The sequence below is a fragment of the Phaethon aethereus genome (assembly GCF_964289735.1).
Source record: "Phaethon aethereus genome assembly, chromosome: 20".
Classification (NCBI taxonomy): domain Eukaryota; kingdom Metazoa; phylum Chordata; class Aves; order Phaethontiformes; family Phaethontidae; genus Phaethon; species Phaethon aethereus.
The window spans coordinates 1,068,428-1,093,151 of NC_138596.1; the positions used below are offsets into that span (position 1 = coordinate 1,068,428).

A 24,724-nucleotide genomic window follows, 5' to 3' on the forward strand; every position below is an offset into this window, starting at 1 on the left:
GTTTTCCAATTAACGATCAAGATGCATGATTTGTTCCTGACCTCATTCTTAAATTTTGCCTTGCTGCCTTACAACACTACCTTTGTTTAATTACACTGTCAGGTCATACTAGAGTCAAATTCCTCAGAGCATTTCAAGTACTAACTATATCAACGGTTGACTCAATCAGATCTTGAAATCCCCCCTCCAGAAGGAACACCGGGGCGGGAGGGAGATCTCTTTTTCAAGCATATCTTGTTCAGTCTTTAATATCTACATGCATTGTATTTGTGGTACCTAATTATTTACAGAGTTTTACCTGCTCATTTTATTTTATTCCCGATATTGACATCAGGTTAACAAACACACGCCTTTAAACTTTCCACATGTGTGGACAATATTCACGATCCCAATCCCACGGACTCTTTTTTCCCCCATTTTCCCAAACATTTAAAATGGGCGACAGGGAGCTCAAGCAGTTTGTTTCAACAAACCAAGCTGGTTGGAAACACAACGCTTTCACTGCTGCCTGTAACAGGGCTGGTTCCTTCGCCTCCCGCCGAGGACTTGTAATTAACCCGCTCCAATTATCTGCAAGCGCTGCAATTATGTATGCTGGCTACGCAGAGACGGCAGCGGATGGGTCTGCGGTAACGGCTGCACCCGCCGTCCTTCTCCTCCCCCGCACACGGAGCCGCCGCTCCCGCCCCGGCAGCCCCGTCCAGCCGCCACGCGCGGCCGAGGCCGGAGGGGGCCGTTTCAAATGCCGGAGCCGCCCCCGCCCGCCACAGCGCGGGCGCTACCGTAAACACCGGCAGGTGCGCACACCCTCGCTCCCGTATTGGCGCCCCGCGCGCAGCTCCACCGGGAGGCGCTGCCCAGGGAGGCCGAGAGACGCTTCGTGGCTTTATTTCAGCTGCGAACTGCGTACACCCGGAGCGGCCCCGCCGCCGCCCCCCCGCCCCCGCCTCGCTCCTCTAGCTCTTCCGAGGCGCAAAGTCCGCCGCGCCGCGCCAGGCTCCTCCCCACAGGGCCAGGCCGCGCTTCCCCTCACCCTGGGGCTGACGCGCGGAACCGGGCCCCGCCGCGGCTCTGGGCCTCCGCGGAGCCCCGGCCCGGAGCCGCCCCAGTGCGGCCGCCAGCTCCTGCCACTCACCTGGCACCAACCCGGAAGCGGCGACAGGAACTCCGGAGTCACACACTCAAAAGCTTCCCCGTTGCGCCGCCTCCTCCGCTCCGTGCGGCAAACCCGACCGCATCCGGAACCTCCCTGCGCAACCCCGCGCCCCCATCGGCCCTCTTTTCCGGGGTCATAGAAATCATTAAGGTCGGAAAAGACCTTCAAGATCATCAAGTCCAACCATCAACCCACCACCATGCCCACTAAACCATGTCCTGAAGTGTCACGTTTACACGTTTTTTGAACACCTCCAGTGATAGTGACTCCACCACCTCCCTGGGCAGCCTGTTCCAACGCTTGACCACCCTCTTGGTGGAGAAATTTTTCCCAATATCCAACCTAAGCCTCTTCTGGCACAACTTGAGGCCATTTCCTCTCATCCTATCACTGGTTACTGGGGAGAAGAGACCAACCCCCACCTCGCCACAACCCCCTTTCAGGTAGTTGTAGAGAGCGATGAGGGCTCCCCTCAGCCTCCTCTTCTCCAGACTGAACACCCCCAGTTCCCTCAGCCGCTCCTCATCAGACTTGTGCTCCAGACCCCTCACCAGCTCCGTTGCCCTTCTCTGGACACGCTCCAGCACCTCAACGTCCTTCTTGTAGTGAGGGGCCCAACACTGAACACAGGATTCAAGGTGTGGCCTCACCAGTGCCGAGTACAGGGGCACGATCTCTGCCCTGCTCCTGCTGGCCACACTAGCGCTGATACAGGCCAGAGTGCTGTCGGCCGCCTTGGCCACCTGGGCACACTGCCGGCTCACGTTCAGCCGGCCGCCGATCACCACCCCCAGGTCCTTCTCCCGGGATGTCGCCGATGCACCGCGCCTGCAGGGGGCGGTGTCGCCCGTAGCAACGCGGCGAGACCCGAGGGGCGGGGGGAGCCGGAGCAGCAGGGGTTTATCGTATTTACCAGAGCGCGGCGGCACTCGCACGTCTACCGTAGCTACTGTAGTCAACGCGCGCGACTATATGGCCGCGAGAATAACTCTTTAATTAAAAAAGCCACAAAACCATCATTATGCGCTGTGCCAGGACTGGCCGCTCACTGCACCGCCACGGGCTTTCTTCTGCTGCCTTTCCAGTTGCCCTTCACTGCCAGAAGCTAAGCGAGCCAGTATCCCCCGGTTCCCGCTCAGCTGATGGCCTCTGACCTCGCCTCTCTCCCCCAGACATGCCGGGCCCGCGGGGTGCCCCGCCCGGCTTCCACGGGGGGCTGCACCCCGGTGGGGCGCCGCGGAGCCCTGGCCCGGGTAGGCCGCAGGCGGGCCGTGGGCGGCTTCCCCGCCTGGCAGACCCGAGGCCGGCCGGGGAAGGCGCGGAGCGGGCGGCGGCGGCCGCGCTTCCCCCTCCGCCCGCTCCCCGCCCAGGGGCCGCGCCCGCCCGGCCGGCAGGTGAGGCCCCGCGGGGAGCCAGGCGCAGCCCGGGGAGCCGCGGGCCATGGCGTACCGGGAGCTGGTGAGGCGCTGGCACCAGGGCGTGCTGGCGGCCGACGGCGGGGACTGGGACACCGCCCTGGATATCTTCGCCGGCATCCCGGAGCCGCCGTCCAGGATCTGCTTCAACATGGGCTGCGTCCACCTGCTGGCAGGGAGGCCCGCGGAGGCGCGGCGGGTGAGCGGGGCTGCGGGGCATGGCGGCGGGCTGGCTGCACCGGGCCGGGAGACCCTGGGGCGACGGGCGGCACGGCTCTCCCGTTTCGATTTTTGAGGGAATAAGGCTGAAAGTCGAACTAATTAAAAGCCAGCGTTTCTTATCCCGCATGTACAGCTAATAGCACGAATGCTGGGGGTGACGGGCACAGAACAGGGGCCCTGCGGCCGCCCGTGTGCCCCAACGGCGCCACACGAGCGGTTGAGTGCCAAAAAGAAACCGCTATGCCGGAAAACCGCTGCCCTTTGGAAAGGGAGAGCAGCTGCCTGCGCGGGTGCAGGCAGGCAGGCAAGAGCCCTGAGGAAAAGCCTTTTCATTACAGCACCTAGCACGTCTGCACGTCTGGCTGGCTGTCAGTCAGCTGCCCAGTGGGGGGGTGCATTTAAGCTGTTTATTAATTAGCAGTAAGAAGAGCTCAGGCTGTGCTGGAGGGGCCGTGGCAGAGCCCCAGGCAGGGCAGCTGCTATAACGGACAACAGTGAGCACAGCACAATGGTGCTCAAGAGCCTCTTTTTAGCCCTGATGAATGGGCATCGACTGGGAAGGAAGCTCAGCTATGCTTCCGTGTAGGTCAGTGGTTGGTTGTTTATTTTTTTCTCTTTTATAGCACAGTAAAGCAGACTGTTAAAGCAGGGTGTGCTGTTGGGGTTGTGGGAGAAGCCAGCCACCACCTTGCCAGGAGGCACAGTCACTGCCTGACCTCCTGCAACATATTTTCACCCCTGCAATGCTATCCCTGTCTAGGCAGTATCAGGAAAGTCGAGGGTTTCAGGCTTGTTTCGTTATCTACCTACCATCTCTTTGCAATGATAAGTGAAGCAGCACACCTAGTAGCTTTCTCAGAAAGACATTAAGACAATTTTCCCAGCACAGCATTACTTTGAACCATCAGCCACGAGCTGCTACCAGCTTTGCTAATACTTGCCTGTAGTTAACTGGGAAACTGGACAAGAAATACTGACTTGTAGGTGCAGCGTGAAGCCTTTCAGCTTTCTCCCTTGTACTCCTTCACATACTCATTCACCATGGTAGTCTGCTTAAAACAGCCTTCCCTCTTTGTCATGGTCCCGCTTCTCCCACTGTCAGGGCAAACTCTTCTCCAGGCAATGTGGTTTTCTCATTACAAGGTGCTGGACAGCAAACATATCTCATTTGGGCTGGGCTCATCCAGTCTGTTTTCCCAGGGAGGGATAAAAAGCTGAGGCTTATACAGAGCCAAGACCTGAAAGATGACTTGGAACTGCCTGCTGGCCCTCAGCCTGGATCTCAGCCCTGCGCTTGTCAGTCCAGAGGAGCTGGTCACAAGCCCAGAGGTGGCTTCTGTGCCCGGTGCAAGTGCAGCCGGGATGTGGCTGGCTGCGTGCATACACCCAGGCATCGACAGGGGAGATCCTAACTGATCCTTGGGATGTGTCTGTGTTTTTCTCCTTAGGCATTTGATAAAACCATTGTGAAGGACAACTCCCTAGCTGTTGGCTTCTTTCAGAGAGGGTTTGTCCATCTGCAGCTGGAAATGTAAGCGAGGTGCATGTCCACGTCAGTCTTTGGTTTTCTTCTTTTAGTCACACTTCATTCCTAAACCTAAATGATTCTATGATTCTAAAATTCACTTCTTCCAGCAATTTTAAACAGTTCATAAGGTCCAGTTTGGCCTTGTAAACCGTGTCACAGGTCATCAAATCCTATTTCTGATAAGGCTGAGAAGATATGAGCTGCACAACTCCAGAGCCCCACGGGTGGCTAATAGATGACATTACTGCCCTGTACACACAGAGAAAGAAGCTGCCCCTGTATACAGGGCTGCCAGGAGGTTATGCTGCCATTCAGATTTTCTTCAGGAATGAAAAAAGATACAATTGCACTGCTTGGTGTATCTTCACATGGTACATGTGAGTCTAGCCTTCCTTAAAATGCAGTCTGCCCATAGTGTCTGACTCTCACTCTCCGCTGACAGTGGATTTTGTGGGCCTGATCTCAGTCTCACTGATTTAATGTTGGGAATGCTCCACTAATGTCATGGGATTGATTACTTATTGTTTCCAGGGTTAAGGAAAGATGGCCTGTCAGGCAGCTACATGCTCTGTGCCTCTCCCAGCAGAGCTGCAGTCAGGGACGGTGGAGCCCCGGCCAGCATGCTGGAGCTGCTCCACTCTGCTCGCAGCGCTGTGCCACAGCCAGCAGAAGTGGAGCAAGCCTGCCCCAAGAACATACGCTGTGCAGCAGGATGGGCAGCACAGCTGGCAGACTGCCACCCCCCCTCCCCCAGGGGGTGACAGCCACCAGCACCCCAGGGCTCCTTCCCTCATTAGATGCTGCTCCCACCCACTCACATCCACCTGGGCACCTTCTCTTGGCCATGCTCACTGGCTCTTGCTTGGGAGCTGCACAGTTCTTCCTGAACCCTTCATTTCACCACCTGCAGCCTCAATGGGAACCTGTTTTGATTTCAGTTGCATAGCTGGTGTAAATTCTGACTAATTCCCTTATCTTTAGAGTTTTTCTAAATTTCTGTTTGCATTGCTTTGACCATGCATGTACACTCAGCAGCAGCAGGGGTTTCCCAGCCCTCACTTCTCCCCTGAGACATCAGTTGAGACAAAACTGCCTGCAGCAAGCTGGGTAAGGAGCTCACAGCATTTTTTAATCACTGGTCTTTACATTTTCTCCTCCTTGGAATTGTGACTTTATTTCAGGTATCAAAATCTCCTGTTCATCTCAATCAGTAAAACCGTGCAGATAATCCCAGACACACCATGTTAATTTTGTTCTAACTACCACCAAGTGGAGGTCAGGGAATTTCTGTGGTCGCAAGATGACAACTCTTCATCCAGGCCACAGGGAAGGATATATGCTTTTTGCTTAGTTAGTTTTTTAACTTCTTAGAGTCTTCAGCTTTTTTAGTCTCACGTTCTTCTGTCATCTCTGCATTGTAGGTACAAAGAAGCTCTCTCTGACTATAATATGGCCTTCACTCATCTAAGAAAAAATCCCTTCATCGATTACAAGCAGTTGGGGCTGAGGCACATACTCTATGCATGGGAGGTAAGGGTCAACCTGTCTCAGTAGTCCTTCCCCTCTGCTGGGACGATAATCAGTAATAGGCATTAGTAACCCAAGAGATTTTCAAGATGGTACGTTGGAACAGTAGAAAATTTCTGCTTTCATTTATTTTCAAGGAACTTAATGATAGAAGTCATAAAACATAATCTCTAAAGAGTTTAATGAATTACACAGTTTGAAAAGTAACACTTCGGGGTGTTTAGCGTCTGTGTAAATATGCATCCAAGTTTTGTGAACTCCTTAGCTCTGAAAGCTGAAATAGGTTCAAGTATAGACAGGTGGGAAAAAAATGCTCCATAATGAAGACTCTAGGAAACTTAGGTGCATGAAAGCCTGTCTTTCCAACTGTAGCAACTGCTCTTAACATTACTTCTGGGTTTTACCTTATACACTGGGCTGCAAGCTGTGTTTTGCATCTGTAACACTTCACTCTGCAGCTCTTACACTGTTACATGGAGTCAACCTGCCACATCCTGTTCAAAAAAGATCCGGGTCTGAACTGATTTGTAGTATTTGGAATGTAAAAGACTCCTAGAAACTGTACTTTACTGCAAGGGTTCACTTTGTCTTCTGTCCTGAGTCCACACACAGACTGAAAAGCAGATACAGGAAAGAATATTTAATTCTTTACTTCCGCAAGAGTGAGGAGTCATTGTGTAACTCAAGTCAAGCATGCCTAGAAACCCGTCCTTCAGTCTCAGTCAATTTTCATGCACCTTATACCTGGCAGGGTGAAGCGATCCTTGGCATCTGTGGTATTACACAAACTTCATTGTTTTTAACAGTTTCAGTGCCAAAGCACTGCCTTCTCTGAGCTTACACACACTTAGAAACAATAGGTTCCCTTTGAAAGGTGCAGGGCTGCAGGATTGCCCTGAGGCCATTGGGAGGAGGTTGGTTCCCTTTCTGGTGTGAACACTCAGGCCTTTGCTCCGCACGCTCTAGGCATTGCCAGGACACGTGTGCTCACTGTGCTGGCACTGTGCTGGCACTCCGAACTCAGGATCTGCATCCTGATTTGCTCTTACATCTGCCTTCAGCTCATTTTTCAAAATACGCAAACACAATCCTCCTGCAGAACTGTGCCATCAGCTTTCCCCATGCATGGCCTCTCACATGCTGCACCTGATCTTCTCAATGGGAGGAGATGTGTTTGAAAATCCATAAATACTTGCCTCTTGCAAGGCTATAGGACTTCTGAGCTGAGGGAGAATGGCTGCCTTGCCCCTCCAAGAGGGAGCATCTCTGTAGATGTTCAGGACAGCCATTCCTCACCACTCACAAACAGCAGCCTTCTACTTCCATTATTAAGGAGTGAAGGAAAAGCATCCTAGTAGCTGCAGCTCTGTCCCAACGGCTGCTTGGGACAGCTACCTCAAAGCAATTCACAAGCTGATAACCCTAGCATGTAAGATAGCAACATGTCTGACAGCGAGGCTTAGGCCACACTTCTGCCTTCTAGACCAGCAGCCTTTCCATGCACTGACTGTTGGCCAGGGACAAGAAGAGATCTCCCACTCTTAATTCAGCATATAGATCAAGGCTTCCAACACCCAGCCTGTAATACTCCCACATTGTGCCTCTTCACCACTGAACATACTTACCCTTGCTAAAGGGTAACAGGCTACAACTGACAATTTGCACATTCACAGCCTACTACACTTGAAATAGTTTAAGTTTTTTTGCAGTGAAAGGGAGTTGGAATTACTCTGCACAGCAAAAAAACTACCTAGTTGCATACAGAAAGAAACCCATGCAACTTGCCAGGAAAACCCTTACTAGCCAAATAGAATAAAAATAAAACTTGTGTGGTACCAGAGACTTCATTTGGTGTTCTCCACACCTTTCCTGGCCTTGAGTAGAGCTAGCAGGTCCAGCACACCCAGGAACTAGCCTGGAGGTACAGCTTTTATCTCTTTCCACTCTGATTATGAAGTTTTTTCGTCTGTGTTGCTCAGAGTGCCTTTCCTGTGGGGCCAGTGGGGAGTAGATTGGTGCTGTTGGATCTCTGGTGTTTCAGTGCCTGGTCCCTGTTTCTTGGCTGAGTTCAGTAAGTTGTGCTGGGTGTCTGCTCAGTCTAAGCCCTCTGAGTTCTGCTTCCTCCTTGCCTGCTCCAGGTGCTGTACAGCACTGCAGCAGTGCAGTGCCGGCTGCAGCAGTGGCAGGAGGCAAGAGACACACTAGATAAGGCTGTTGTATGGAGACCTGAAGGAAGAGCAGCAATCCTGGACCTGGCCCTTGAGCGGGTGCAGGTAAGACCACCTCTATGAGTTCCTGGGTATGTGCATTGGGCTTAAGTTAAGAAATAGGAGATAAAAATGTGCTTATTCACATAAGAATGCGGGTTTTCCTGCTTGGTGACCTGGTAATTGCGTCTAAGCCATTTGCATGCAATGCTCTACCAAACTAGTGCTTCAGCTAATCAAGTAACTCCATGAACCCCAGGTGCTTCATAGCACAGAAACACCATAGCGGAGAATTATTGGATAACTCTCAGGCTGGGAAGTTTACTTTCTAGTCCCTGCTGCACAGGAGCTTAGTTCTATTCATATTTGTACTGTAAAACAAGTTGCTTTGTGTAGTGTTTAAGTGCAGAACCCCTACAAGTGCAGATTTGGAGGTTCTCCCTTTTCATGACACTGGCTGACTTTTTTGAGTTCCTTTGGCCTCAGTGACTATTAGTGGCAGCTCAGATGTTAACGACAATCACATTTAGCGTTTAAGTAGAGTATAAAGGTATTTCCAGGGTTGGTTCTAAATAATAGTTTTTTGTAGACTCTTTTATGACCAGGAACAACTTGCAGATCTCTGACTGACTCTTCCTGGAGGGTTTGTTGTTTTGCTGCCCCCATACTTCCTTATCTTACTTGTATCCTTTCTAAGGGATGATCAGTTTTTTTAACCTGATCATCTCTTCCAGCAGCATGTTTGTGCTTTACATTAGTGTATTGTTTATGTTTGCTATTAACATGCCTCTCAGTGATTGAACAGAGGAGAAAAAAAACATTTGAAGTCAGATAGAACTGCTTAAAGATTTGTTTAATAAAACTTACTCCACTGCCTCCCTTTCCCATGCCAACAGAGTTAGTGTTTGACTCAACACTGGGTAGTGGCTGCTGAGCTCTTAGTTTGCATGTGCTTGTTAAACCTGAATGACCTTTCTCAAGTTCATAGCCATAATTTTTGCCCCAGTATCTTCCTGGAGCTGGTCTTGCACACATAGGGAAGCTATACTTGCTTTTCACTGCTATTATATTTCATTTAATATTAATTGATGGCTTTTCCTTTATCTGCTTTCACTGCCCTAGGACCATCTGTTTTTAGAGCCCATGCAGGTTCCTCTCGGGGAATTTTTCAGACCACGAAAGAAGGAAGTTGAACAGTTGGATTCAAAAGATTTCCTGGGTAAACCCAAGGTAACAGGCATGTGATCATTAAGGTTAACAGCAAGCAGATTAACATACCACCTTCTGACATCTCCAGAGAGCATTGCTGTTGGACGCTCCACTGGTGGAGACCCAAGAGGAGGATTGTCAGGGCTTGCAGCTAGTCAAGGCACCTGGGACACAGAAGCAAAAATTTGCAAGAATTGCTACCTCTTCTATCAAAAATGCACTTTGGTGCTAAAAAAACCCTTCCCAATCTTGGTCTCTTTAACCTCTGAAAAAGCTGAGCAGGTACTTAGGGAAACCCATGGTTGTCCTTTTGCTGACAATGGCTTTTTCAAGAGGAGCACATTCCTCCAACGCACTCCTACTCACTGCTGCATTCCCAGTGGGATGGGCAGGCACTTGGGAGACAAATGCTTTGTCATGTCCTTTAATGCAAGTCAGCAGAGAATTTCTCTTATCCCTTCTGTGACCAGTGCAATCAGCAGAAGTGCCACAGGCTAGAGAACTCCAACATGAATAAAGGGAAGGGAAAGCAATTAATTCACATATTTTTAAAGAAACCTTGGAAAGACTAAAAACACAGGGACAGCAACAGTTGAAGCTGTTTTGTGAATCCAGCTCTGCTTTTTCTACTATATGCATCGCTCTACTTCATGTCTGATGTTAGGATGTCAGAAGGAAACAGGTCTGAGTAGATAACCTTGCATGAAGTTTGAGAGTCTCTTCATCCAGCCTGGATTCAGTCATTACTTTGTCTTCTGACAGGTGATCTCGTCCATCATTCCCAACGATGAGTACATCGGCTTCGAGCCTCTCAGGCCTCAGGTGAGCAGGGCATAGCTGTGAAAGGAGGAATGGAGCTGTCATGGAGCTCCAGGTAGGGCCTCAGATCCTAACACCATCAGGGTAAGAACATGTTATTGAAAAGAATGGTGCAATATCAGACAAGATCCACAGGGCCTGTCAAAGCCAGGTGGTGGACTTCAGCATTGGCTGGAAGGGACTCAGCAATGGGAGTCTCCAGCCCTTTGAAGATGAATTTTTGTCTCTTCACCATGTCAGAACAGCAGTGGAGTCTTTGCTGTGCTCAACATGCATTTGCCCAGCACTTCAGTAAATTTGTCAGCATGAGCATGGCTAGCTTGCACTGTAATACGAGTTTCTTAGAACCAAGGGTAGGGGAAAAGATTTTGTTACCTCCTGATGGGATAGAGGGAGGGGGAGAAATAGAAGGTACAACCTGGTAAGGTATGGAGGAGGGTGCTGTGGTGTGACAAATGTGGTCAAAAGTAAAGACAAAATACCACAGTGTGGTATTCAGAGGGACAGTAAATAAGGTGGCACTGTTGCTATATAAGGTACTGTTATAAATAGATGCTGCTGTTTCCCCTACAGAAACAGGGCTTGTATGAACCCAGTGCTGATGCTCTGCGGTAAGTGTTCAGTTCTACCCTGAGTCTAACTCTTCTCCCCTTGTTTCTGTTCAGAAGGTCATGTTTTGTTCTCTGATGTCTTTGTGTGAAGACTCTGTGGGATCCACACCCACTTCTCACCAGGGGTGGAGTGAATGACAAACATGCAAAGGCTTGTGTGGCTGCAAAGGACGCTGCAGTTCAGTAGCACCTCTCATGCAAGAATCTCAGGGCAGTTTGCAGGAGTTGATTCAATAGTCTTGGGAGACAGGCATGGATCATGCCCTAGCTGGGGAATGGAAGCAGTGAGAAGTTGTGGTCCCTGCCACCTGCCTGTCTGTAGCCAAGGATGCTCAGCTGTCCCATCCTAGTTCCCAGGACAAGGCCTCCAAATACTCACTCTCAGCCGTGTTGTGTTGAGCCAAAATCAGCCCTGGTTCAAAAAACAAGAAAATAATTTTTTTAGGTGATACTGTACCAACAGTACTTCAGGGCTGAGTTTAATAGTTGTTTTGATATGGAGGATGTTTATTAGTATCGTGAAAATGGGGCAGTTGCATTTGGGAAATCAGTGTTTTCCAAGCTCTTTTTGTTCCCAGTTGGACCAAAGAGTAGCAATGAAAATCATGATTTCCCAAGGCCTGAAACTTTTGGCATGTGCCAGTTTGGATCAGTGCAGTGTTCTGGATCGAAGCTGTCCAGCACCAGAACTCCAGGGTTAGTAAAGGTGCTCTCATTCTTTCTTTTCAGAGACAGTGAGTCAGGCTACTGTCGAGTTTTGTCCCATTATTACCCTAAGGACTCGGAGAAGTTGGCAGTGAAAGCCAACAGTTTGGTCTTTGTGCTGATGAAAGGAGGGGATGGCTGGGCTACAGCCATACATGATGGACAGGTAAGGAAAACGGGTGGGCATTCCAGCCCATACCCACCAGCAGAGACCACAGCCCTGCCTGTGAACAGGAGTTTGCTGCAACCCTCTGAGCACATTCCTTGGGGAACCACCTGTAGCACTGCAGAGCAGAAGATGAGTTCAGGAGCTGATTTCCGCAGGCCAGTTGCTAACCATAGATTTCTCTGACACTTGGCTCCCACCAGCCTCTGCCATTTGCCTCTGTAGCTCCACAAGGGCATCTTTTTGGGCACTTGTGCTCTCCACCATACGGGTTCCTATTGTGGAATCATGTAGGATAACAGACCTCACCAAGGACCACCATTTAGAGCAGTATTTGTCACCTGAGAGCTCTAACAGAGCCGAGGAGATAGGTCAGTCCCTACCTGGTGTGTAGTTCCTCTGTTCACTTTGGGAAGGTTTTGGGAGGGTTTCAGCTGTGCAGGCAGGTTTTATAAAGGGCTCTAGAGAAGACCTAAGGAATTAAAGCCCAGCAAATCTGACATCTTTCTGTAGACTAGGGAACTATAGTGTAAACAGACTGAATAGGAACAGATAAATATGACAACACGGAAAATACTTTGTTGACAGAAGCCATTTCTCACATGTCTACTTAAAGTTCTTTGAAAGAGCCAGTGCATACCTGGGTTAGATTGAGCCAGTGAATGTGTTATTTGCCTATATTTAAAAAAAAGTGATATAGGGGTAGTGATACAGTGCTTCTTAAGGTGACCATGTTCTATGGCAGACAGTCAAATCATTCAGCATTGCCTGAAGCACCTGGAGCTAACGGTGAACAATTACAGAAGTATTTGAACATGCTGGTTGACTGCTCAGTGAAGTGTCAGATGAAATTCAAAGTCAACAGAAGTAAAATAATAGACACTGGGGAAAAAAGGCATAATTACTCACAACGATCACTTGAAATTAATAGCTCTATAGCAGTGATTGTCAGAAGACAGAAATGCTGCTGGACTGGTATCCCTTGACATCCTTGCTGCTCTCCTCCTAAGCATCCATTTTAGGAGCAGGGTGTTGGGCTTGGTGGGTGTTTGGTCTGTTACATCACAGCCACTCAGTTGGCACCACTACTTTCAGGAGAAAAAGATGCAAAAGGACCCTTGGATTTTGTTCAGCGATTTCTGAGCACAAACCACATGGGCCACCATACCTGACCCTGGGCCCTCCATGGGCACATTTGTGTTGCAGTAGGGTGAGCAGGCAGTGGTGTTTTGCAAGGGCAGAAGCAGTGCAGAGTGGGGCTAACAGAAGGTGGGGCTGGGTGGGCTGGGGCTGTGTCTGCCACAGCGGCAGCTCCGGTCTCACCTGCTGTGCTTTGTGCCTTGCAGAAGCTACGCATGCCAAGCTCTCTCCTGGCGCCTGCCTCAAGGATGGATAAATGGGTGAGCTGACAACCTGGCAACCAGGGGTGAGGAAGGAACCAAGAAATACATTTGGGACATTTGTTTGCAAGGTTATCATAGGATGGAACAACTGTGTAAGAGAAACATAGAGTGTTTCAGCTCACACACCTTGAGTGAAGACCAAGTGCTCTTGAACTGGAACAACAGAAGAGTTAAGAGCAGGAAATTTTTTTTTTTTTTTTCTGTACATTGGATCTCTTTATAGCAAAATCTGGGGGCTTAGACACATAGCCAAGCCACAGTGGCTTGCATCACAAGTGGTGTTATCTCTTATTTGCTGTGGGATGATGGAGCACACAAAGATGAGCAGCTGCCACAGCTCGCCTGACCCACTGTAGCTTGTTGAGCTACTGGAACGCAATGATGAGTTTGAGGGCTTGAGGCACGTGTTTGTCCAGCCTGCTCCTGTGATGTCTGCAGCCACTACGTGTAGCACAGAAGCGGGTGAGAAGTGCTCACATGTTCTAGTTCACCAACAGAGCGAGGGCAGGTTAATCTCCTGCAGTGGAATAGTAATATCTTAAACAGGCATTGCGTTTTGCCTTGAGGCCGTGCGCCTAAGCCTAAAACCCTCACCATTGACTTAGGAAAACTTCCTTCATCTCCCATCTCCACCACAGGCATATCCACACATGATTCAAATAATTTTCCATCTGAACCCAGTGTGGGAAAGTGCAACTCAGACCTCTATTTCTTGTGAGAGATTTTTGAACTAAATGATTGTTCTAATGTTGCTATGATTTTACTTTTTTTTCTTTGCCTCCAAATGAATCCCTGACCATAGCACACACTTGGGCATTTGCTCCATGGATGTCACTGTGAACCAGCCGCAAGTTCCCAGGCGAGCTGGCAGATGGTGGGGAGAGCCCTCAGCGCAGTGTGGGCAACCTCCCTCTGCTGCAGCACCAACCCAGCAAGGGGCAGGAAGCCAAGGAAGTGTCCCACCAAACCTCTCACCACCCCTACTATCCACGAGAGCTGCAGAGGCCACTGAGAGCCTGAGTGCTTCATCTCATCCAGCCAGTTAATGAACTGTTCTCCCTGGGGCTCTCTCTGGGGTTACACCCAGAAATTTATAACTGGCTGCAGCCTCTGTCATGCACACCAGCCTTGCCCAGTCTGCGGTGCCTTCTGCTCACTTCTTTCTGATGTTCTCTTGCAGAAGATCAGCAATGGGATTCCCCTCCCTCCTGCCCAGGTGCCTCCCAGCCGACTCCATGCAAAGCAGAAGCCAGGTAGTCCCCCAGGCCAGGGACCTCAGTGGGTGTTACGTGAAGCTGTGCCCCACTGCCCCGCTCTAGGGTTGCATGGGGAGGCTGGTTGTCCAACTGCAGCCATGGCTGCCTGTGTGCTAGTGGGTTGCAGAAGAGCTGCCGGGGGCCTCTGCTGACTGCAGGCATTGTTCCTCTGCTCTTGTTTTGTTCTGCAGAATCCCCTGGGGAAGAAGATGCCTCTGCAAAAGATGCTGGTGCCCAAATGGACTTCAAGGTAAAGTGTTTCACAAGCTGAAGCTGGCACAGCCTCAAGATATCAAGGCTGTGAAAAGTGCAAGATTCCTGGCCAGATACTCCAAAATTCCTGAGCTGCCCCAAAATCACTGAAAAAACCCTCTTCCTCTGCCCATTTTTCCATTTCAGAGAGGCTCCTGTGTGGTCCTTCCTCCACCACTCCCAAGTTTGTGACCATTTTGTGAGGCAGCCCAAGGTTGAGGTTTACCAGGGCAGTGCCCTTTTGCACCCTCCAAGGAGCCAAGAGCCCCAGACACAGCAGTGTTCAGGCACACACTTTATAGCCCGCTTTGCAAGAGAGAACTGTCTTTGAACTACCTGCTGTCCCTTTCCCCCTCCTCCTGTGTGGCATTTTCTGTCCCTGTCAGTCTGGGTACCACAGTTCATTCATATTTGTGTTCCAGGATGATGTCCTTTGATGCACCTCCATGTCATTACCAGCCACTGTGTGTGATGGAGCTGGAATCATTCCTGTGTCCACCTGGGGACAGCACCTGGCAGTGCCAGCTGCAGATCAGCTCTGGTCCCTTTGTCTTTGCCTCCGCTCTTTGCCGGGCTTTTGGAGTAATTTTTTGTCAGCTGCACTTCAGACAGAAGGCAGCAAAACATGGGGACTTGGCTGCACGTCTCCAGCTGGCTGGAGGAATTGGGGCCCCGTTAATATACATTTGGGTTTGGGAGGTACCTGTGTGATTGGACCCGGAAACAGGCTTCCTGGGTCATGGGAGGGATGTTGGATACCAGGCTTTGAATTTGAGTTCCCCCTCTGAAATTCAGATCTGCATTTTGGTGCTGCACTACCATTACATGGTACCACTGAGATGAGGAGTTGTGTCTGTGTCGCCTCTCTTGATACGAGACTCCTGAATAACCAGACTGTTTATGGTGCCACGTCTCTCAGCAGATCTTACCAACCCAAGGAGAAGCTTCATCCAGCACGGACAGACCTGTCATGCTGAGAGCATGTTGTGAGTGCACCGTGGTGGTGAGGGCGGGCGAGGTGCCATCTCTGCCGGACCTGCGGGCTCTGCTGAGGGAGCGGTTTGGCCAGCAGGCAGAGCGAGGGAAGCTGAGGTATGCTGTGGCACAACCGGGCCCTCCAGTGCTCTCAGTGCACATGTGTGTGACCGGGCAGCAGCAGCCATTCCCCTGAGGATACAGGCATCCGACTGCGTCTGGTCTCCTGGGAGCACTTAACTGGGGTCAAAGCATTCTAGCAGAGGTTCACCAAAGATGTGAGCACACAGCCTTCCTTGCAGGGCTAACCTTGCCATGGCTTTCGGGTTTGAGAACAGTGTATGCTGCGTGGGCTTTGGAGGTCCAAAGGCTCTTTCCCAGGAAACTGTACCATGATCAGGAAATGGGGGCACAGAAGGAAGAACTCTGCGCAGGTGCAGCTGCTGTATATTGGATTTTCTCCCGCTCAGCCTTTGAGATACGCTAGGATCAATGCAGAGCAATTGGTTGGTCCTGGGGTGAGGTCTCCCTGACTGTGACATCCCTGGGGGCACACACTGTAGTCAGGAGAGTTTAGGATCTTCCCCTCAAGTAAGTGTGTGAGGAGGTGACAGTGTCCCTCCCTGACAGTGCTGTTTCTGCCCACTGAGCATGCACGTTGGCCCCATGTCATTGTGCATGGTGACAAGCTCAGAGCTGGCTTAAAAAGGGGACTTTGAAGACTGAAGATGGTAGAGGGCTAGGTTTGCCTCCAAGTTTGGCTTTAAGTGAGATGATTTGAGCTGTGTTAACGAACCGTTGCAGCTACAGGCATTCGGATGGCAAAGAACTGGGTGCAGTTTTGGGAGAGGAGGATCTAGGGAAGATGTGGCAGCAGCTGACAGATGGCAGGCTGACACTCTGCTGCCAGGTACGTGGGCTGTGACAAGGTTCTCTGCTGTGCAGGACTCTAATCTAGTCTCTGCTTTGCCTTGCAACCTCCATGCTGACTTTCCCCTGTAGGACTCGGACTCCCACTCAGGCAGACCCATCCTCTACCGGATGCTGGCTCAGCACTCTTACTTTGCGCAGGGACCGGGGGACCTGGAGTTCAGCAAGGGAGACGTGCTGGATATTCTCTCTGAAGGTAGCTCTCCAGTCCTGTCTGCAGGCTTGTACTGGGCCAGGCTTTTGGAGTCTGCTGCAGGGAGGGACTGGGGAGTAGGTGGTCTCTCCAGTGCTGTCTCAGGCTCATACTCTCAGGAGGTACAGGCTTGCACTGGGTTTTGCCCAGAGTTAAATTCCAGCCGTGAAAAATCTTGCTAACCCCACTCAAATGGGCCAGGGTTCATCCTGCTCCTTTATGTTTTCCCAGTGAACGAGGACTGGCTTGAAGGACGCTGCAATGGCAAGACTGGCATCTTCCCCAAATGCTTTGCAACCCAGACCAGTTGTGGTGCTGCCTTCCTATAGTGAACAGGAGCCTTTTCCTGCCTGACTGTGCTGTCTCCCAGGGATGGGAGACACCACTCCCAGCTCATTTGGGCCACAGCCAGCACAGCCAGGAGCTCTGCTGAACCCGACAGGAGATGTCCTCCACTCACAGATCCCATGGGGTCAGTTCCAGCAGTCCAACAGCATTTTTTACAGCCTGTTCCCAGTCCTGGCATTTTTACCTCCGTGCTTATACTGCCAAAGATGTGCTTGTGCAGGGAAGAGAGAAGAGGGCGGGATCTGGTGTTTGGCTATGGGAAATGTCCATGTGGCAGCTCAGGCCTCAGGGGCTCAGACTGCTGGGTGGGAAGAGGTTCCTCTGGATGGAGGTCTTCACCCCCTCTCCCTTCACCCCAAGGTCAGGCTGGGGAGGTTGCGCCTCACTGATGAAGCCAAGGATAGCTGTCTGTGAGCAGGAGGCAGAGCCCTGTTCCCCAGGCCCTTGGGCCACATATCCTTATCTCCACCAGAGAGATGCTGCTCTTTCAGAAGGCTTTTGTAACCAGTTTGCAGTGGGTGATATGGGATAACACCTTGGGTTAGGACCACCATGTATAATCATCTACAGCAGATACCCCATGGATCTGCCAAAGGGCTCTGAGCGTTCCTCACCACAAATGCCTTTGGTTCTTTTCTTAAGCCCTTAAGTCCTGCCTAGATTTTACTGCTTCATGGTGTGTGGGCAGGGGACTTTCAGCACAGAGGAGAGGTAGTTGTGGAAACACCCCTGTTCAGAGCAGCCCTGGGCTTTGGCAGAGCCTTGGAGGGGCTGGGGAGAGGGCTGGCTGGGCAGAGCGGTGCTGGGCTGGTGGCTGGAGCTGGAAGGGCTGAAATGACTGTCCGGTTCCTGCAGCTGGGCTGTTCTGGGCTCTGCTGATCTAAATAAGACACTCAAGTGCCTGGAGCTGGAACCTGCTATGGATTTGGTATCTGACAAAGCTGTGCTATGTAACTTGAATATAAAATAAACCCTGAGCCAGAGTTGGCAGCTCTTAAATCAACTTCCACTTGTATTTTTCTGCTGAGATATGCCAGTAAATATTTTTAAAGACAGCTGACAGTGTCTTTGGGAAGATATTCTACACATACTACAAAAATCTTGCACATCTTGCACAAGACAAGATACAGATAAGGTCACCCCTCTCCTCAGAGTTTAAGTGCCCATCATTGCTCTCCATCACTGATTGCCTCCCATGGCTGGGGAGCAGCCCAGCAGGACTGGAAGTGACAAGCAAGCTGCTAGGCTGGTTAGTGACCTTTGTAGTTGAAAAACAAAAAGGATTTTATTTCTAGTTTGAATTTATCTGGCTTCATCTAGCCACTAAGTCTTGGTCAGCTTTTGTCAGCCAGATTAAAGTTTTTTCTGGAGTCAGGACTCTTTTCCTCTTGGAGATACTTGGAGACCTCAAGACAGCTTTGTTGTCTCCAGCATCTTTACAGAGATGACCCAGTTAGACCTCCTGAGCAATGGAGATGGGTATAATGCCCTCATTCTTCTCCCCTTCCACCTTCTTTTGCACCACTTCCCTGCCTGATTTAGTGGGCAGGACGCCTCCAGCCCCGAGGCTGGGAACTACTTGGTTTTCCAGAAACACTGGAGGAAAACAGCCACCAGGCCTGCCACTATGGCCAGCACAATGAAGGAGACGGCACCTGCCCACAGGCTGGGCTGGTGCCCCTTGACATGTTCCAGAGCCTCCATGGGGATCATGTTGGTGAAGTTCAGCATGAAGCCCAGCGTCCATCCGATGTCTGTGTTTGCTGCCTGAGGTGAGAGAGGAGAGGAGGTCATCCAAAAGTGCCTCTCCCAAGCACCAGTAACTTCAGTGCAAGGGGCTGCTGGGCACCTCTACCATGAGCTGCCCTAGCTGTGATTTCACACGTGGACCTGGCTGTGGTGAACCTGACCTTACCAGCACCAGTTACACAGAGAGCTTCCCTCTGCCCACTTCCCAGGGCTAAAGGGCAGCTGGACATGGATGACTGCTCTGGTCCAGATGTGCCTCTGTGACCTGCACATGATTTTGTATCTGAGCTTTCATCCTCCCCCATGATCCTTCAAATTTGGGCATATTCTGCTTCAAATGGGTCATGGGGCTACCATCAATTCTCTGATGGCCAAGTCAATTCTGCCCAACATCAGAGACCAGGGTGTCCAAATCCTGCTTGCCACTTCTCTGACCTCCTTAAAATTAGCTTACGTTCACACCAGAGTAAGTGAGAACAAGCTGGCATCAGGGGTTTGGAGGCAGGTGAAAAAGAGCGAAGCAGTGCTGGGATCACTGGGTGGCAGGCATGAGGTGAGGACACATTTCTGGTGCAGGGGATCCCAGGGATGCTGCTCCTGAACATGTCCTTGGGCCAGAGCAAGGATGCGGCCGCAGCTGCCTGCCCGTGCCCGCTGCCCCACAGGATGTTTACCTGCTGGCTGAAGTGGATGCTGCTCCATGTGTGCTCATTGAACTTGTAGCCATCGAGCAGCAGCGTCAAGATGTAAATCGCCACGGAGCAGTACGTGTGTAGGTACCCCTTCTCCTGCGGGAAGGTCTCCACCAGCTGTGGGGCCATTGGGAGACACAGTGCAACAGGGAATGAACAGATGCTCACAAGCCCTCCTTGCCCAGAGAACAGCAGGACGTGTGCCTCCGGGGCAGAGATTTGGGATGGGACGAGCACAGGGCTTCTTGCTGCCCTGCACAGGGCACTCACCTCTGCCCAGCGCTTTTTGCAGAAGGTCTGGACTGTGGAGTTGACGTCATTTAGAGACTGCTGGCTGGTCAGGTTCAGGAAGTGGAAGGTGTAGTAGAACCCAGCAAAGGCCTGGGGGATAAGGGGAGATGGTAAAAACTACATCTCCTTCCTCACCCAAAAAAAGCCCCCCAAAACCTCCCATCCCTCTTGCCTGGGGACAGAGTCCCATGTAATTCCCAGAGTTCTGCATCCAGCACCCACTTGATGTTCTACCAGAAAGTCTTGGGGCTGCTGGACAAGCCCTGGGGCTGCTGCTTGCACTCTGAGCTAGCTCAGACTTGCTCCTTTGAACAAGATCTTCCCATTTCCCTCAGGGAGGGCTGGGACATTGCAGGAGGCAGAATCCACCTCCCAGCAGAGAAGAGGTTTGCAGCTGGGACCAGCTCTGGGCTCCCCTCTCTCCCCACCCCTTCCCACCAGAGGCAGAGAAGACTCCTGCCCTCTGTCCTCCCCCACCACAGCCGTGGGGACGGAGGTTCCTTACGAAGAACTGTCCCCGCACGGGCGGCTGATAAACCCCGTTGAACCCGCACGTCCTGTTGGCCCCACAGCTGAAGTTGAAGAGTTTCTGGATGGCGGTGCTGCACGCTGCGGGGTCCCCTGTCCCCGTCACCGTGAGGACCTGTGCGGGGCTGGGTGTGCTTGGTGCACGGACACAGGGACTGTTGTAGAGGTCCGCCGTGGTGACGTTCTCCTGGTATCCCTTGGGGTAGCAGGGGTGTGATATCTGCTGGGAAGACGGGCTGCCCTGGAGAGAGTGCAAGCCATTAATGGGGCTTGGTGTGGGATGCCAGTTAGACCCTGCCCCACAGCCCATCCTGTGCTTAGAGATTCCCAAAAAGCAAGATCTAGACCCTAGGAGGATTTGGGGAGAAGCAGGATACATCCTTTGCAGGACTAACCTGCCCACGGCTTTTGCCAATCCTGCTGTCGCCCCACCACTGAGCCGTGCTGGGGTGGTGATGCCCCTGCCAGCCTGTGCCTCCCCACGGGGATGGCAGCCGGCTCCTGAGGGCAGCACGTGCTCTCTGCCTGCATGGAGAGCTTGTTGCTCTTGGCATTCCCTCTGTCCCCACTGCATCTTGCAGGCCCGAGCCCAGAAAGGACCAAAGATGCATCCCACTGGCAGATGCCCTGAGCATCTCTATCTCCCTCAGCGCTGGGCTGTGCGCTGCATCTGAGGTGAGACGGGAGGACGCTGGTTAGCGGTGGAGCGGTGTGCAGGAGAGTATGGTGGGACTCCTCTCTCTGGGCAGAAATTGAGGAAGGGCAAGCGAAAGAGGACAGGGAAGAACCTAAGGATACAGCTGGGCTTGGGAAATTATGAAAAATGCTATTACATGTCAGCATCTGGGGAGAAGGAAGCCCTCGCAGGGAACCACCACCACCTTCCACCCAAATGAGAGAATTTTTTTGGTTAAAATCTAAGCCTCCCAGGTTTTTGAATTCATTAAAATTCCCAATTCCCTAACACTTTTTCCACAGACATGCCCAAAACTTCTGGAAGACATTCTTCATGGCAATGGGTGCCTGGTGACCAGTGGCAGTGGTACCTGGTGGAGGGCTGCCAGCAGCATCTTCAAGGCCTGCGACTGCCCATAGCAGAGGTAGCTGTGGGTGTAGAGTGAGTAGTTGGTGCCGTACAGCCTGAAGAAGACAGAGGTGTTCGTGTCCTTTATGGTGACTCCAGGTTGGAAGGTTATTTGTGTTGAGGCACCTCCAAGGTCCAGAGCTCCCAGAACCTCGGTGTCGTGTGGATGCTCCCATTTCTCTGCAAAGGAAAACTGGCCCCACAAGACAGCAAGTGTTAGTCTGAACTGGAGGGAGTCACAGTCCCTGTCCCTTCCCTCAAGGTTTTGTGGGCTCAGAAGCCCCTGAGGGACCTTCTGTGTCCTGTCTCCCTGTTTGACCCCTTACTGCCTATATCCTCCTCCACGCACATAGACCTCCATGTAGCACTGAGGTCTGGCTCCTTGACTGCTGCACGTCAGCTGGGATCCAGAGACTTTCAGGAGGGAAAGAGTATCACATTCATCTGGGGTCTGATATTGCTGCATCCCTGTGATACCAAAATCAACTCATAAATAAGTGGAGAACTGAGCTGTGTCCAGGCTGAGCTGGACACAAAGACCCTTGATGCTGATGATCACAACACTGGAGTCGAATGTGCAGTTCACAACAAAAGGCTATATTTATTTGTGCGACTAGTGCCCTAAAACTGCTTTTTTCTCTCCTCTTGGAATAAAGAAACCTGGCTGTAGCTCAGACAGGGGCATATACACTGCTCACCCACCCACCCCACCCTCTCCCCTGACCCGCACCTTCACGAGGGTCTCCAGCAGGTAGTTGATGGTGATCCAGCCGAAGGAGCCCTCCTCGTTCCCCGTGAGGATCTGAGCTCCGCGGAAATCCACGGGGTACTTGCCAATGGCCTTGGCAACCTCGGCAAAGACCTGTTCGGCCTTGGTGCTGTTCTGCTCCCTGCCGAGGGAAGGAGATAAATACCGCGCGGCGGAGGAGGCAATGGCTGGGGGGCTTTCGGCACAGGGCGAACAGCAAGAGGCTGCCATCTTCTGCCAAGGAGCGGGGCTGCCCTGGGACGGGGCCCATGCCTCCCCATCACTGCCCTGCCTGTGGGCTGGCTCTCCTGCCAGCTGCCAAATCCCTCAATGGAGGCACTGGGAGTCTCCCTAAAAATGCTGCCTGCGGGCTCTGCCTGAGCACGCGGGAAAGTTAATTCAAGTCTGGCAAAGGAGCTCCATCCACCTCCGGGGCTGCTGCCAGGCTGCTGCTGGAGTGGGCTGGGGGTCTCCCCGTGGGCACGGTGAGCGGCTCCCCAGGGCACCCCGGCGGACGGCAGACAGGGATGCTCTGCCCATCGCCATGGCCTGCCCGGGCAGCAGCCCCGCGTGCCCCCATCCCCTTGTGCCCCCGGGTCCCCGTCCCAGCCCCCGGCACCGACTACGGTGCAGAAACGCCTGGTGGGGCAGGGGGAGGAGGTGGTCGGCTCCAGGCGGTGCCGGTACCTCAGCAGCCGCATGCCCGCTGTGGCCCCCAGGTAGGTGGGGGTCTCCCGCTGCTGCTCAGCCGGGATGATCTTCATGGCCTTGTCCAGGCAGGGCTTCAGGCTGTCTCCAGCCCCAGCGGGGTTGTCTGCATAGCTGGAGATGCCAGGTCCTGCAAGAGGACACCCTGTGATGGAGCGAGCTCTGTGCCACCCAGGACGGACAGGGCAGTGGGGGACACGTCCACCCAGAAAGCCCCCGGGGTTTTTCCCCTCGCAGCCGGGGTGGTCGTGCCCTTGCCAAGGGTGTCCCTGGAAGGGCAGTGCTTGGAGCCGGCCTGCCTGGAGGCAACATGCACGCCACAGCACGCTGCGGGGGTGGGCGGCTCCTGCTCTGGACGGAGGGGAAGGGCTGCCGGGTGCGTCTTGCGATGCCGACCACATGCTTAATCCCAGGGAAGCCAAACTGCCCGGATGCGGCCGGCCGGTCCCGCAGGACTTGGCTAACAAGCAGAGCAGTTCCCGATTTCCCTGGGGAAGGGGCAGGCTCTCCTTTGTCCCGCTGGGAGGGCGTGCGGAGCCGACGGGCGCACGCAGAGGTGCCCTCTGCACAGCTTGTTTGAGTTCCTATTTTTAGAGGCTGGCACCGGAACTGAGCACCCAGCATGGTCCTGCGGCGGGTAGGGACAGGCTCTGGGGTGCAAATATCACTATTTACCTTCCCCCGAGCTTTGCACACCATTATTGCCATTAGTGCACGCACCCTCTCCGTTACACTTTGCTCTCTGCCAGACCTTTGCAGTTAATCAGTAACTGCCACGCCACTGCCGCAGAGCCTGGGTTTGAGATCGAGGTGAGCTCCGAGCCCTCTCGCCTGCTGCCCAGGCACCTCTGCCCTGGCCTGGTGGCCCGTGCCAGTCCCAGCCCAGCTCCATGTACCATTTAGCTGAGCCTGCTTCCCCTTGCTAGGCTGGTCCTTTCCTCCAGAGAGACCAGGCCTTGTGCCAAAGCCTGACGGCACCTTTGCAATAGGAATAAATGCCCCTTTGCGTATTTATACGCCTAACAAATAAATGCCCCTTGGGACATTTACCATTTACCATGCCTGGCATGAACCAGCCAACCCGCCCTGGCGCTGCGGGACAGCCACCCTGGCAAGCACCGGGGCCAGCCGGGGCCAGCGTCCCCGCGCTGAGCAGGGGCGGTGGATGGACACGTTCCGGCACACTCACCAGACGCAGTGCAGGCCTCCACCTGGGAGACGATGCCGGTGCCATTCTCCTTGTCTGCAGGCCATCGGTAGACGTAGAGAGCCGTGTGCGTGGAGCCGGCGTCGAACACCAGACCGTACTTGGGGGGGCAGAGGGGACATGAGGTGTCAGGGGGTGCAGACCAGCTTCACCCACCGCAGAGCGAGCAGAGCTCCAGGAGACCCAGCAGAGCTCCTGGTGGGCAGGGGAGCCTCGAGTGGCCAAAGGAAGAGTGTCACCAGAGCAGGGAAAGCCCCATGGCATTGCAGTCACCATCTGTGGCGGGGACAAGGCTCCATCACAAGCCCTTTGAGCTGGCAATATTCTGCGATGAAAAGGCTGTACATACTGTAGGGCCAGTCACAGCAACCAAACTGCCAGCCCCACCTGGTATGCTGTCCTGCACAGGGCGGTGTCCCCATCTCGGTGACAAACAGTACAGCCTGCCTGAAACCTGGGCTAAATCCTGTACCAAGAGGCAGCTGCGCACCTCCCAAGGACCCTACCTTGGTGCTGGGGGGCAGAAGTACGTCCTTCACGTTCACGACGCTCAGAATGAGTGCAATGATGCTGAAGACACAGGTGGCTGCCAGGAGACCTGCAACGGCCTTGGCTTTGTAGTCCATTCCTCCTCCAACCTGCAAGAACAGCCCCATCCCCCAGCTCACACCTCTGCATTTGCAAGGCCAGTTTTGAAAAGCAAACCTTGTGGATAGATATGGGACCTGTGAAGATGGGACTTTCCCTAACGAGGACGTGAAGCCATTCTCCAGTGCATGGCTGCTCTTATGGGAG

General features: G+C 52.6%; 2 protein-coding genes across 2 annotated transcripts; one reads left to right on the plus strand and one right to left on the minus strand.

The window, feature by feature from the left end:
- Nucleotides 1-2,596: 2,596 nt before the first annotated feature.
- Nucleotides 2,597-16,950, plus strand: NOXA1 (NADPH oxidase activator 1; the record flags this gene model as incomplete). The annotated part of the gene is made up of 15 exons (XM_082008905.1): nucleotides 2,597-2,770; nucleotides 4,242-4,324; nucleotides 5,743-5,851; nucleotides 7,987-8,121; nucleotides 9,178-9,285; nucleotides 10,027-10,086; nucleotides 10,657-10,694; nucleotides 11,424-11,565; nucleotides 12,912-12,965; nucleotides 14,149-14,221; nucleotides 14,416-14,474; nucleotides 15,399-15,568; nucleotides 16,256-16,361; nucleotides 16,454-16,577; nucleotides 16,806-16,950. The coding sequence occupies 15 exons, from the start codon at nucleotides 2,597-2,599 to the stop codon at nucleotides 16,901-16,903; spliced, it is 1,533 nt and encodes a 510-aa protein (XP_081865031.1). The 3' UTR covers nucleotides 16,904-16,950.
- Nucleotides 16,951-18,497: 1,547 nt separating this feature from the next.
- Nucleotides 18,498-24,657, minus strand: ENTPD8 (ectonucleoside triphosphate diphosphohydrolase 8; the record flags this gene model as incomplete). The annotated part of the gene is made up of 9 exons (XM_082008942.1): nucleotides 24,436-24,657; nucleotides 23,912-24,029; nucleotides 22,702-22,852; nucleotides 21,997-22,156; nucleotides 21,229-21,459; nucleotides 20,160-20,423; nucleotides 19,634-19,744; nucleotides 19,346-19,480; nucleotides 18,498-18,689 (listed from the first exon to the last, which is right to left on the minus strand). Exons 1-9 carry the CDS (start codon nucleotides 24,583-24,585, stop codon nucleotides 18,498-18,500), a joined length of 1,512 nt encoding a protein of 503 aa, XP_081865068.1. The 5' UTR covers nucleotides 24,586-24,657.
- Nucleotides 24,658-24,724: the final 67 nt, after the last annotated feature.